The sequence below is a fragment of the Phaethon aethereus genome (genome assembly GCF_964289735.1).
Source record: "Phaethon aethereus genome assembly, chromosome: 12".
NCBI classification, from domain to species: Eukaryota; Metazoa; Chordata; class Aves; order Phaethontiformes; family Phaethontidae; genus Phaethon; species Phaethon aethereus.
The window spans coordinates 920607-934641 of NC_138588.1; the positions used below are offsets into that span (position 1 = coordinate 920607).

Below are 14035 nucleotides of genomic sequence, written 5' to 3' on the forward strand. Positions count from 1 at the left end.
CATTTATCTCCCCTTCCGTTGTCTTTCTGTTGCCCATAATCCCTTAAACATGTAGCACAACTTTTCTTCCTTTAAATTCTGCCAAATGCTACAATCAAAATTGCAGTATCTCTGTGCTGGTGGTTCAACTCTTGACGGGTCCGTGGTAAAGCACTGGGCTTCCTCTTCTGTGGTCAGGGGTTGGAATGAAGACATTTAAAAGCTATGTAAATTGCAGTTAAAAACCCCAAATTCTCATAATGGTAACTGTTGCTATTTGGTTTTATAGTAACAGCTGCTAAATTGGAAATGAGTTTCAACACGGTGAAGTATTATTACCAGCACAGTTCGGTGACAAGGCCTTAACTGTAGCTCCTTGAATGACTTGTTTGATGAACGAAAGCAGTTTGCAGCAAGGGTATGGTGTGCACGTAGTATTACAGTTGCTTTGTCTTAAGTTAGAGCTTGAGGTTTTCAGTATATTGTGAAGGGGAACCGCTAACTTCAGAGCAAGGGTACTGCACCTGGAAATGCATCACTTGATAATACCCATGGCTTCAGAGCTTGACGTTGAAACGGAACACATGGTGGGTCAGGACAAGGAAAGAGTTGCTTATTTGGAAAAAAAAGCTTGTGTCTGGAGTATGAAGTTTAGTTTCCATTCATCTAAATTTCTACTAATGCAGCTGTATGGGTTGGGTATTCTTTAACAGTTAATTGCCTGGTTTAAGTGTAAAAAAAAAAAAAAAAAACCAACAAAAAAAAAACCCAGGACTTCCTTTTGATCTCTTACGGGTTGTGGTAGATCTTTCATGACTCAGCCATTTTCTTTCATTTAAAAAAAAAAAAACTTGCTTAGCAAACTGCAACAGTTACTACAGTTGGGCAAATTGTTATGTTAACAATTATGACATCTGCAATGTTTTATAAAGCAACTAATTTAATAAAAATCACTATTGAGGACTTCACTACAGCTGTCTTTGTTCTTTTAGTATCTTACAGTAATACTCCTTGAAGCGGCATTGCTGCAGAGCAGGCGTGCGCTGGGCATGGTTACTGGGTCTGGTCTTTGCTCTGAGTTGCAGCTTAACTGGTGCTAGAGGGGTGAGATTTCATTGCTGGAAAAGGGCTGTTTCTTATGGTAAGACTCTTCCAGATGCTGATGGTAAACAAAATACTTGTAGGGCTGCTGTAGTCCATGCATTTCCCTGACCAACTCTGTCTTTTCTGTTGTTGCAACTGCTGAGTTCAGTGGCTCATACTTACCTTAGGAACAGTCTAGGGTGGCGCTTACCAGTACAAGCAGTTGTTCTCTTCCAGCTGGTAGCGGCTGTTACTGCAAGCAGTCCTGCATTCACAGCTTGCGGTTTACTTGCGTGTTTGTTCCTAATGTGGATGGGACAAGTGGGCAGGCGTTCGTCCAGATCCTTGCCCCTGTTCGTGGGTGCAAATCTTTAACGGATTCTTGGAAGGATAGCTCCCTTCATGCTAGGAACTTTAAAGTTCAAGCTAAAAGCTTACTGGCCATTATTTAACTCGTGGTAATCGAAGCCATCTCAGACTAATTTGGTCTTAAGAGGCTGACTAGAACCAGAACTGTAAATCAGGTTCTGCTCAGGCATAATCCTCACTACATAAAACATTTCATTTGTCAAAGGAGTGGTGACTTGGACAATGTATACCCACGTCCAACTTACAGTGCTGCTGCTGCAGACCTGAGATGAAGACTGTGCAAGTAAAAATATTTGTAATATAAATTTAGGCTGCTAGCATGAAAATGTTCTGTGACCAAAAGGACAGTGTAAGCTATAAATCCAAGTTAACATCTCTTTGCTAATTAACTGGGTTGCTATGGCAATGGTATTTTTCTTAGGATATTGATAGTATGATATTACTGCTTCATTTTACTTAAAAGCTGTCTGTGTGCTATAGTCAGCTGTCAGCCCTCCCCACCCAGCTTTTCTGGACAGGAGGTAACATCTGTCTTTGGGGTAGGTGGGAGCTCCGCAGGCTGCGTTTATTTTGGGGAGCATACAGAATCCAAGCTGAAACTGGGTCTCTGCCTGAAGCCATGTCCATCCATCGTAAGTGTCTTATCCCCCTCCCCAGTTATATCAAACTTTGTAAACTTGCCAAAAAAACCCACAAACATCCCAAGTGCAGAATACTCTGGTTGCTAGCTCCTGACAGGGTGTTGACGCCAACTGTCTGCCCCACAGGGCTGTCTAAGCGTGGAAAGGAGTTTAATACCTGTAAGAGTACATTTGTACTTGGCAATTACTTCTTTTACTCCAAGAGAGTAACAAAGTAAGTATATGCTGTTTAGAGGTGTACAGGACTTTATCACTAAGCTAGAAAACAAAACCAGGCTGATCAGACTGGAATCAAAGAATGGCTTATCCTCATGTGTATCTAAAACTTTCTCGTGCTTATTTCACTGTCAACGTCCTGGATATTCTGCATGTTCTACCCTGGCCTTTTGTCAGTTTAGATACAATTCCTGTAGATACAAATCCACACCCCCCTGATTTAAAGGACTGCTGAATCTCAGTGGTTCATCAGCTCTGCCAGTCTGTGGTGTTTTGTAAACAGTAAGATTTATTTCTTCTCTTAAAATCTCAGCATTTTAAGTATTTACAACCACAATTCTTCACATAGCAGTGTATCATTGTAAGCAAGTAGTTGATAAAAATACCTGTTACAGAATTGGTACTAACCATGCAGGAAGCTGCGGCACTGGTACTTGTCAGAGCCAGTCTCTACTTCATGGAGGTTGGATTCTAGTTTGATAACATGTCGTTAAGACAACAGCTAGTCTGTGCATCCTTCAGAAGTGTATTTACCACATCATAGAACTTGTTATCGTAAGCCAATCTGTAGTATGTGTAGATATCTTCACAGTAAGTGAGCAATTTCTTCAGATTTTTCAGAGCAGCATCAGTAGGTGGGTGTTGTTTAACTCTGAAAATAATTGTATGTAAAATTGAAATGGAAAGGCTTCACAGACAACAATTATAAGACTTGCTAGAGAACTGTAAGAACTGTCTGTCTTAAAAAAAGGTTGTGTTCAACATGTACATTGGATTCTCTTGGTCGTTTATTTTGCCCTGATTCATATCTGACCAGCCCTAAGGCACCCTGTTTATCCAGCTCAATAAAAGTGGTAGATCCAATGTTATTTCCACAATATGCTTAAGAAACTGAACATAGGTCTCAAGTCCCTATATACTACACTTTATCACATAAAAGGTTTTAACGGTACTAAGACTTGCATGCTATTAAACACGGAGTTGCTCCTCTAAAGTAGCCTGTGGAAAAGAAAGTTCCACTTTGACCATAGAACTACTTACTTCCTAGCAATCTCCTCAAATGTGCCAGGCTTCAGTGGTCTTTGTTGTTTAAATTCTTCTAAGTAAGTGAAGTCTCCCTTAGTGATCACTTGTTGATACAGAACTTCAGCCCAATCTGGAACAAACTCGTAAGCCTCGGCCACAATAGCTGCCTGCAGGGAGAACAGACACTGGAATTACTGAGCAGGAGAGTTTATTCTCACACAGAAACATTCCTATACTTGGAATACTTGAAATACTCTAGGTCTCCTGTTTGGCCCATCTCTTGATGCTGTTCTCAGGAGCAGCTGTGTTACAGAGAAATACAAGGGTAACAAAACACTGCAAATAATTTTCCTTAACAAGATGTCAAAGGAGCGGTTGGTTGTTCTCTTGAAAAAGCCCTTTTCTTTCTTATTTCCAAATTTCCAAACTGATGGATGCCAATGCAGATGAGATTTCAGGGCTCTAGGGTAGATTCACAGCAGCACGAGAGCCATGGGGTAGCCAAGGCCCTGGCTGCGCGCTGGTAGCCAGCGAGCACCAGCAGCGGTCCGCACCGGCACTGCGCTTGCATTTCCAAGCTTGGTCCCACCCGCAGCAATATGATGGGTTAACAGTCACAGGATTTGGTGGCCACGTGGAAGAGCTGAGCATTATGCTCACAGGAGCAGAGTGCGTCAGTACCTGCTGTCCAAAGCAATGATTTTCGGAAAAAAATAACAGATGAGGAAGCCAAGTTTACCTGGTAGAATCTAGGCAAGGACATGATAGAGTCCATCAGGTTCTGTCTGCTCAGGTTTATCAGCATAGTGCTCTGACCAGTGTTGAGAAAATGCAGCTGGAGGGTTATCAGCTTTGTTAGCCGACTGCAGCGCAAGGACTGGCGGACACAGGAGTCCTGTGTTACAAATCAATGACAAATGCAAGCTTATCATATTCCATTAGTTTTAAATGGAGCTTCACTCACCACAAACACTACTTTCATCATAATCCCACCAGTTTTTAAAGACTTTATACTGTTCTGTTCTTGATAGTGAAGTTCATGGTCACTCCTCTAACTGTAGATGTTAAAGCCTGAACAGGGAACAGTGTACTGCTCTTGGATACAATAGTGTGACCAGGACAGCTGGGGTACTGCGGAGCTGACAGAGCAAGAGAGTCCTTTGCTCCTCTTCTACTGGGACAGGATTCTGCACACCCTTTCTTTGTTCTCCCAGTTCAGCTCACTCCTTATGTGCTCTCAATCCTGTACAGCAGTCATACAATTCCATCTCATTTTACCTTAGAATAACTTTCTGCTGCATCAATAAAGAGAGTCAGAGCTTTCATCAGCAGTTTCTTTAAATTTGCAACATCCTGAAGAGACTCCTCTGAAATGGGGAAAAAAAATTAATAATCTTTTATTTCTAAAGGTGACAAAGTAAGTTACAAAAATACCTCCCGGTACCAAGTCTGTCCCTAGTGTTGTTTCAGAAAGCAACAAAAGACTAAAAAAAAGTTCATATTAAAAGAGCACGAAGAAACAGCGATGCCTGTTGGGTTAACGGACCAAAGCTACTGCTGGAACCTCGTCAAATGATTGAAGAACTGGAAAGAAATGCAACTCGCACGTTTGTGGTAGATACAAGAACTGACTAGCGCCAGACCAATTCAGAAAACCATTGGGCATAGCTTCTGTTTTAGTTCTTGCTGCAGTACTGGCTCACTGCTCCACAGTGAGATCTCTGTGTGCTCCCCAGTGTTCTGCCAGCTGTACAGAACTCACCAAGGTTAGATGCTAACAAGTTATCTTGCACAAACATAAAAACCCCAACACTTTACATATACACTATATAAAACCCCACTGTGTCACATCCCACTAAAGTAAGGAAAACATGCACATGTCCTTACCTCCTCCCATGCATGGTACCACAGGGGCATTATGTTACAGTAAGAGCCAAAAATCTCAACTCTTTGAAAAATACCAGAGCAGCCAGATAAACTGCTAAGTACAAGAATACCCCAAGCCTGGCAAATAGGGCCCTCCTTCCAGAATGGAAGAGTAACATCAATGGATGTTACCAGGACAACACAGGCAATCAAAACGACCCATCATATCTTCCTCCTTAAGCAAACTTGCTTGTATTTCTTGGTTTTCCAGTTTCCACTCACCCCAGGGCTGAGATTCAATGAGTTTAAGCTGTATGCAAGCAGCAGCCTCATGATTCTCTCCAATCTCTCGACACATACTGAAGCAAAGGGCTATCATGTTGTGCTTTTCGCTGTCCCCTGGGCGACAACGCTTGATGTAATCCAGCAGAGCTGTCTTCAATGTCCCGCTCTGGTCAGATGAAGGAATACCAGATTAAGATTGGAAGAGCTTTGTTTTAACTCACACTTTGGTACCTACAAGCGAATCTGTTCTGGTACATTTTTCCACAAATGTGATCATTGCACTCTTTTGAAGTTTCTCCATACTATTTTAAAACATAATGTTATACTTGGGCTTAACGAGGTTACGTCAGGTAAGAAAATCCAGCACCGATGCATTTATTTATTTATGTACAAATGTCAAACCTGACATTTGTTTATTACTTTATTTATGTTAGAAGAAAGCGATAAATATTTATGATTTTTAAAAACCCATGAGACATTAACTGGAAGTAAAACCAAAGCAGGACATGAAAGCTGCTCTAAGTGATATTCCCAAGCTTGAAGCTTCAATGCTGCTCTCGTTGCAGCACTGAACTAATCAGAACAAACTTGTTAAACTAAAACCTGAGTAAAACCCAGAGTTCATTTATTACTATGAAACTTGAATAAGACTTCCTACATGCCAGTAATTAAAATCCCCAGATAATTCCACCTTGTTGTGTAAATATCAGTTTCTGATGTAGCCACATGGTTCTCTGACAGTTTTCTCCCCTTTATCCCCCTCTACCTACTGGGTCCAATTTCTTTCTCATGAGCACTTCAAAGTAGTGTTTCTCATGCAGCAGTTCAAATATGTAGGTCATTTCATTGTATCTGCCAATTCCAGTGAGAAGACGAACCTGTGGAAATAACGGTGCAGGTATGAAACTCAAAGCAAAGCGGAACCCCCCCTCTCTCAAAGAGAGGCCAGAGCGCTGCAGCTTATAGAGCTACACAGCACAGTGAGGTGCATTAGGCAGGCGGATGGTTCCTCAGAGCCACGGCGGGGGGAGTATTTTTAACCAACCTACTGCATCTTTTTTACGGTGAGGTGAAAGGATGTAATTTTACCAAATAAAAATACGCACTGAACCTTTTAGCAATGACACCATTACATTGGGCATGTCTCAGACTCCGGGATTCCTTTCAAGGCAGGACTTAAAGATACACGACAGCCCGGTAATACAAATCGTCACACTTCACCAGCAGTTGAATGACTTTGACATTCCCATTCTGATTTACTACACTGTTGCCACTTCACCATTCCACTATCTCCACCTCTGTTTTTCCAGGGAAGTCTTGTAAGAGCTTCTGTGACATAAAAATCATCACCTGGGCACATCAGGCCAAACACCCACTTTTAGATTCTAAGGACAGGCAGGACAAGACCAGTCAACCAGCGGTGAAAGACTGTACGCCATTCCGTCACCCACCTACGCCCCTGCGCTGCTCCCGAGCAAAGCTACTTGCCAAGGTGTACAGGGAAACCTGCATACGGCATCCGGATAAACACATATGGCATCAGAGACACATACCACGAGGCCGTACTCTTCCTTAGGTGCCAAATGGTCATCTGTGAGCAGCCGTGCTGCTTGGAGGACTCTAGTGATTCCTTCCATGTGGCAAGTCAAACTAAAGCAATTATGGGCCAAAATCAGCAATTCTGTAACTGAAGGACAGAACAACTCAAGTATTACAGTTAGTAAGCTGAGGAAGTTAACTATTACGCCTTTCTCCAGAAGTGACGGCATCTTTGCAGAGGATACACAACCTTTCCAGTTACAAACAGCAGAATTGGATTAGAAAGTTGAGCTATTACGGTTCTGTCCTATGCAATTTTAGGAAGTAACAGTTTCTATAGCAGTATGCGTTCAGTCTGGCTTCTCAGTCTGTGGGAAAGTCTGGGGTTTTTGGATCATTTTCTGAAATGTTATTTTATTCCACACCTAAAACTTCCAACCTCCTCCACCAAAAGCTGATTGACAAATGTATAATAATGTGTCAGCACTCCACTATTAACCAGTCAGCTCTACATTTGAAAAAGGAAGGCCACAAGTTTTGCATCTCGGTTTGAAAAATCATTCATAAATTCCATACATTAAATAAATGAGTTAACACAGCACATCTTAGCATATTCCGTTTTCTGTGGAAGGCCTGATCTAATACTGTAAAGCAACCATGACACAGTGGAGCCCTGGTCCTTACTCTCGGCACCATGCAATTCACTTCTGAAAAGCAGCAGTACTCCTATGAACTGCTACACAACATATTTAAAAATGCAGATTTTTAAAAGAACACAGTTAATGTCATAAACCTATACAACATATTTTGAAACAAACCAGTTATACCTCTACCTGTGAAAAGGTACTCTAGCAGAGACCTCATTCAAAGAGAGGTAAAGTCCTCCAGCACAATTTGGTAATTCCCCACATTGTTTCCTCAGAGTCTTTTCCTTACTTTAGTCAGCCATACATGAAAATACTAATATTCACCCTTATATTACTTAACCAGACAAAATAAGGGGTAAGTTAAGATCTGACAACAAGATAAATGTGTTAGGGACGTAAAAATTACACAGAACGTGGTATTTCTAATTTCTTATTTTCTCAGAAAGGTTTTCCAAATTTCCAGTATTACAGGTGGATTCTGACGGAACAGTTTCAATATTAAGTTCAGCCATGTATTTGCTTCTGCAGAACATGTTCTAGAAGATGCTCCTTCCTCACCACTCAGGACAAAACAGCACTGAAGATTCTGCCCATGTTAATATTCACGAGACAACTCACACCAAAATCCTACCCTCATTCATTCTCTTCAGAGGTGAACTGCCCATAATAAATCTTTTTTAAAAACAGTCTAAACTAGCTGTTTGCCACAGGTTAGCAGTGGCAAAATGGTACCAAAGCACCTTGGCTATGTTTTATAAACACAGTGACAACACCTCCATGGTATATAAAGCTCCAAAGTGCAAAATGGACTTTTAGAACTAGAAAGTTAGTTTAACAAATGGATAAAGAAAGCAATTTCTAATTGTGATTAATATGAAGAAGGTCACAATACCCTCCTTCTGTAACATATGACTAAAAAAGTTCAGGTAATTCACTGACTGCATTTCCCAGCTGTTGGCACAAAAAAAATAATCTGTGTTTTCTTTGGAAAGTAAACTGATGCAACACTTAAGCAACATGCTTATTTACTGTGCATATAATCAGATCTATGAATTTAATATCAAATTTGAGATCAATAATAGATGCTTCCATCAACATTGCTTTTATTGTTTGTGATGTGATTTTAAACCAAGTAATGCCATGTTTAGTAATGCACTAGTTACATCAAGTATTATTTGCCATTTACTTACTGCATGACAGTTCCCCACGTGGTACAGCGGAAATTTTATCCAATAACTTCATGCCAACCAGTGTATGATCCTGGCACAGCTTAGCAAGCTGTAGGAATGCCTGACTCTCAGCTGCAGGGTTCAAAACCTGTTTCTGTCCTGTGTCCACACAGAGAGAGTTATGTCACAAGTGCCAGTTGTTCAGGAGACATTAGCTACGTTAATAGAAAAAAACCCAAACAAACCAATATAACTTCATCTAGACTAGCTTAAGACTTGGAACTACAATTCTAAAGACACTTTTGATCTTACTGCTTAAATTTAAGAATCAGACACTATTTCTTTGCCAGTTCAATCCAATGAAATCCTACTGAACAGCCATATTGCTACTGTAATTACACCTATACTTTTGCAAATGCAGTAGGCTGCCGCTACTGAAAAAAAGAACATTCTCCTCTTCCTTACACAACACAATTCTAACCCATCCCTTGCAGTGGCTCTGACTCATGCTCTTCCATGAACCAGTTCAACTCATGAACTCAACAGAAAACTCTTCTTTTCTGGGTTTGTTTTCTGCTGGGCTAGTAAGTTGACTCTTCCGAAGGCAATGCACCAAATCGTTTGAGCTGACCAAGTGAACTGGCACACGAGGAGCAGCAAGAGTGAGGGGTAGCAGAGTGAGCAGCAGAGAGCACACCTGGATTCATGAATCTCCATCTGGTGGCTGACTGTTTCTCAAGGAACTGTGCTGTTATTGTTGTGGCAAAGTAGAAGTGACTTAAATAGAAAAATCCCTCAGATAAATTCCTGCTGTTTTGAGGAACATGCTCATTTCACAAAGTCAAACCCCGCCCCCCCCAAAACCCAGAAAATCTTTTGGCCATGCTTTACGCAAAGAAATGAACCTGAATCTTTCCAAGGCAGATGATGTGGGGCTGCAAAGATCATAACTGAAAAACCCAAACAACCATTTTTTTAAAAAACCATTACATTTACATCCATAAAAAATAAAACTTTAACTACTTCAACACCACACTGGACACAAAAATAACTAAAAATAAATCTTTATCTAAAACCTTATACAAGAGCTGCCCAAACATTACTATAATTAGCACTCAAATAGCTCAAGAGCAAGGACTGTTTTTCAGATACACAAATATCACACTTACAAACCAAAAACACCAAAATGGAAGATCAAGCCTCTTTATTACCTTTCGCTTCTGAAGATGCCAGTAATTCCTGCATGATTTCTTCAGCCACTAGCTCTGCCACAGTTTCAGGCTGGAGACCCTGCGTGGTGATGAATGCCTGAGCCTTCCTGCATCTGTCCGGCTGATGGGACGACAGAATTGCTCGAAGTACTTTTTCAGGGTCGTGGGCTGACATTTCACTGTAGGAGCAGTTCAATTCCTAAGAAACACACACACTCTTAGAAGATTCTACACAGCAAAAACTCCAGTCCAGGACATATACTGATCTGCAGTAATCTTAATGATGAGCTGATGCCAGAGGGGAGTGCTGGAACAGCAGACAAAACTCAGTTTCACAAAATGCAAACAATCTGTCCTTGCATCAGTTAACAGTGCCTTCATCTGTGTATCTTCGGTATTAATGTTCTCCAGATCAGTGGCATGTAAGTACTTTGTATTTGAAGTACAAAACTCACAGAGCTGTCACCATGGACAGAAATGCTTTCCTGAACCAAAGAGAAACCTTAACACTTAAAACACCTAGAAGAAAGTCAGGGATATTTCCTCCCAGATGAAGAATTGTGTTTTACTATATAAGTTTTACTTACGAGGTTCCTCTTCTTTTTCTCTACGTACCACAAACTATCAGTGGAAAAAATGTACTAGTTTTTACATTTGCTGCATTTGGAAGAGGAGCTGGTGAGGCTCTGTGAATACTCTGCTGTAACATATTACATATTTACAACTTTACAAATTAATCAAAAAATGTACCTTATGAACACAATGATCAACTCTTAATTCAAAAGTACGGACATCCAGCTTCAGGAAAGAAGTATATGGATGGTATAAAAGGGAACAAGCCAGTCATATGATTACTTCTTAGTAACTCAAACCTAAAGCACTCACTCCAAATATTTGAGGCATGAAAAATTCTGTTGGAAAATCTGAGAACCTCTGTGATAAAGACAATATTAATATTTTCAGCACACACGCTGCTGTTTTTATCCAGAAAAAAGTAATGCTAAGTTCCAAAAATACGGACGAAATACCATGGAAAGGGGTTCTGTAGCCTGAAAGAAGTGTTGAGCAGCACCCACTGGAGAAGAAGCAGAGGTGGGCTGCTGGTAATCGTGAAGGTCAAGGAGCAGAGGGGCAGCAAACAACAGTCTGCTATGTCTCCTATCACTGTCTGGGTCAAGCCACTTGGAACTTATTAGCCACTCCTCTGAGCAGCCTCCGAGTAAAGCAGAGCACTGCTGTGCTACAACTTCTAAGGCAGCTGCTATCTCTTTGCCTACTTCTGGGTTGGTGTTGATTATGAAGGCATTCCACAACAAAGGCCTAAAGCAAAGTGCTAGATGAACAACATATGCTCAAAAGATTATAAAAAAGGCACATCAAAGAGACACGGGCTGAAATCTGGCTTAGTGGAGCCAGAGGTAGGGGTCTGGGGAGTCTGGGAGTTGAGTTCATTTCGACGCTTCATGCCTAGGAAGCATCTGGCCATTTTCCACACAAAGGCTTGGTAATTTCACCCTCTGAAGCTTGTTTCAGGCGCCTGATGAGCACTTTCACCACTCTTTAGCCTTTCCTCCATAAACTTTCACAGCACAGCTCGATACAAACCACTTGTTTCTTCAATAATGTTACTAGACACATACCTTAGAAAGCTCATATAAACAGAGAACCTGTCTGCAGTAGTTTCTCCCATGGACACATTCATCTATGAGTGCCTTCAGACTGAAAACAACTTGATCATCTAGAGATGGAGCCACAATGTGTGTCCAGTCCTCTAAGCTTGATGCTGGAAACAAAATACTATAAATTCCTTTCTCATAAACACAGATAACACCAACAAGCCTTATACTTGGAGCAAGACTCACTCTTTGAAAACTGAACTCTTCATACCTGGGATTGTTTTTTAATTTTTTTAAGTTTTACGGTACAAACAATATGACAGAACACAAACGAGCCTAAGTATCCACAATACTACCTCAGATGTAAAATTCCTAAGCAGAAGACCGCATAAAGGTTTAGCAGTCTTTCTGATGGCTTAGGCTTCATTTATTCTCTTCTATCTCAGTTAAGCTGTATACATGTTAGTATTGGAAAGTAATGTTCCAGCTGACAGCTTTCTCATTCAGGCTTCATAAATATGCAGAGAGTACTTTATATATAAACAGTTCAGCCTTAGCCTTGCTATTAGTAAGAAACACTAAACCCTTTATAATGTACAAAGAATTCAGAGAAATATATCAATAAAGGCATTTACTTGTTTCAGCTCCAGAAACACACTCGAGATTTACTAGAGTGTGTATTCCAAAAGCAGGAACACAGATGAAGTTCAGTGCTACTTTACTGGAACAGAGTTGTGAACTATAAAAAATGGTCAGTTAAGAGACTATAGAAACTGTACACAGAAACATCCTGCCTGAAGCACATACAAACAATGTGTATTAACAAGACTTCAAATTCCTTTCATTAGACAACTGGATAGATAGATTGGACAATTTTCATTTGACAACTGGATAGTCAAGGAGATAACCCACTGTCATGAAGACCCTATTTCCTGCAGAAATTTTTTTGGGAAAATAAGGCTGTAACAAAGGAAGAAGAATCCAGCAGAACCCCAACAATAGTATTAATTGGTTAGTGCTACTTACTGCTTGGCACTCGGCTTTGCTGAGATGTGCTGCTTTCAGATGTCTTTCCTCTTGCTACAAGAAGAGTCTGAATATCTGTGTGTAATTTGTCTAGATCAGTCTCCCCTGAGGCCAGAGCTCTGCAATGCAATACCAGTGAAACATCTCTGTTGTAGAAATGGAAATACTGACAAACACGGCTGGCTTCATGCACACTTCCTTCATCAAGAAGGCATCCGATCAGAAACTTGAGTGATTCTTCCTCCTCGTTAGTCAAGGTCTGCTGAGACTCTTTGAATGCAAGACCCTTTAGTTTTAAGTACTTTGGTGTGTTCAGAGCCGGTAGCTTTGAAAAAGAAAACTCCTTAGCTAAGTTATCAAAGGTAAGATCTGTGCTCACTACAACATGGGAGGAAAATCTTGACTTGCCTGACCCCTTCTCTGTGGATAACGTTTGTTGTGCGATGCGACAAATCCAGATCTGCTTCTCTATTTCTTCTAGTTTGTGCAGTGACACAGAGTCATTTTTGGCTAGCCAATGGCCAGCTAGGGTAAGCAACAAACGTCTCTCCATAATGCTGTTTATCTTCTCATGAACTAAAGATTCAAATACTGTGTCTGCCTGATTAAAAAAAAAATCAGAAGCAGCTTTGCTGGAGATCGCATTTTTCATGAAGTTGTCGTTACACTTTTTCCAGAATTCAATTCTTGTCTGGTTTTGATGCCACTGTCCAGTGTCTCTTAAACAATGTAGATCTCTTAGAACCTGCAAAATTCACAGAGGTTTTAAGCAACTATCTTTCCAAAAAAGAAGAATCACACTGGATGGCCAGAATACTGAAAAATTAACTTGGATTAAGTGTCCCAACATCCCAACAAATCCATCTATTTTTCTCACTAAATAAAAGTGACTGTAGAGCAAGTAAAAATAATAAGAGAATAAGGAAAGCTACACTGTCCTTTTCAGCTCAGCACTTATAGTCAACTTGTTGGTGTATTTGTATTTACAATAAAAAGTGATTTGAAGAAAAATTTGTGTTTCAGGAAGGCTGAGAAGTAACATTCTCAATACTGCCAGTAATAACAGTGTTAAGAGGTGAATATAATTATTTAACTATACTGTACCTCCTGGATAACTATGTTATCCACGGGCAATTCAGCCAGTGCTGCTACCTCCCGAGCCAGTGAGAACATTCCTTTCTCTTGCAGCTGCTCCAGAATTGATCTGCACTCACTCTGAAATGTCTCCATACGGCAACAGGTTAGGATGGAGCGATTAATTGATATGGAGGAATCCTTCAGGGTCTCACTAAGTGCACAGAGTTTCTTCACGTAAGGGCCTGTTTTATAAGAGTGTAAACAATTAAAGGCAGCTGATTTTTA

General features: G+C 40.6%; 1 protein-coding gene across 1 annotated transcript in view; it reads right to left on the reverse strand.

Annotated features, from left to right (window-relative positions):
• Nucleotides 1-2759: 2759 nt before the first annotated feature.
• SPG11 (SPG11 vesicle trafficking associated, spatacsin) overlaps nt 2760-14035 on the reverse strand; it is a gene marked incomplete at both ends in the record, with an annotated part of 35090 nt that continues 23814 nt past the window's right edge. Inside the window, 12 exons of the mRNA XM_082004899.1 lie at nt 2760-2940; nt 3330-3481; nt 4054-4209; nt 4593-4681; nt 5463-5631; nt 6236-6343; nt 7019-7152; nt 8842-8979; nt 10032-10230; nt 11672-11814; nt 12674-13418; nt 13778-13992. Coding sequence (XP_081861025.1) covers nt 2760-2940; nt 3330-3481; nt 4054-4209; nt 4593-4681; nt 5463-5631; nt 6236-6343; nt 7019-7152; nt 8842-8979; nt 10032-10230; nt 11672-11814; nt 12674-13418; nt 13778-13992 — 2429 coding nt within the window. The remainder of the gene's footprint in view (nt 2941-3329; nt 3482-4053; nt 4210-4592; nt 4682-5462; nt 5632-6235; nt 6344-7018; nt 7153-8841; nt 8980-10031; nt 10231-11671; nt 11815-12673; nt 13419-13777; nt 13993-14035) is intronic.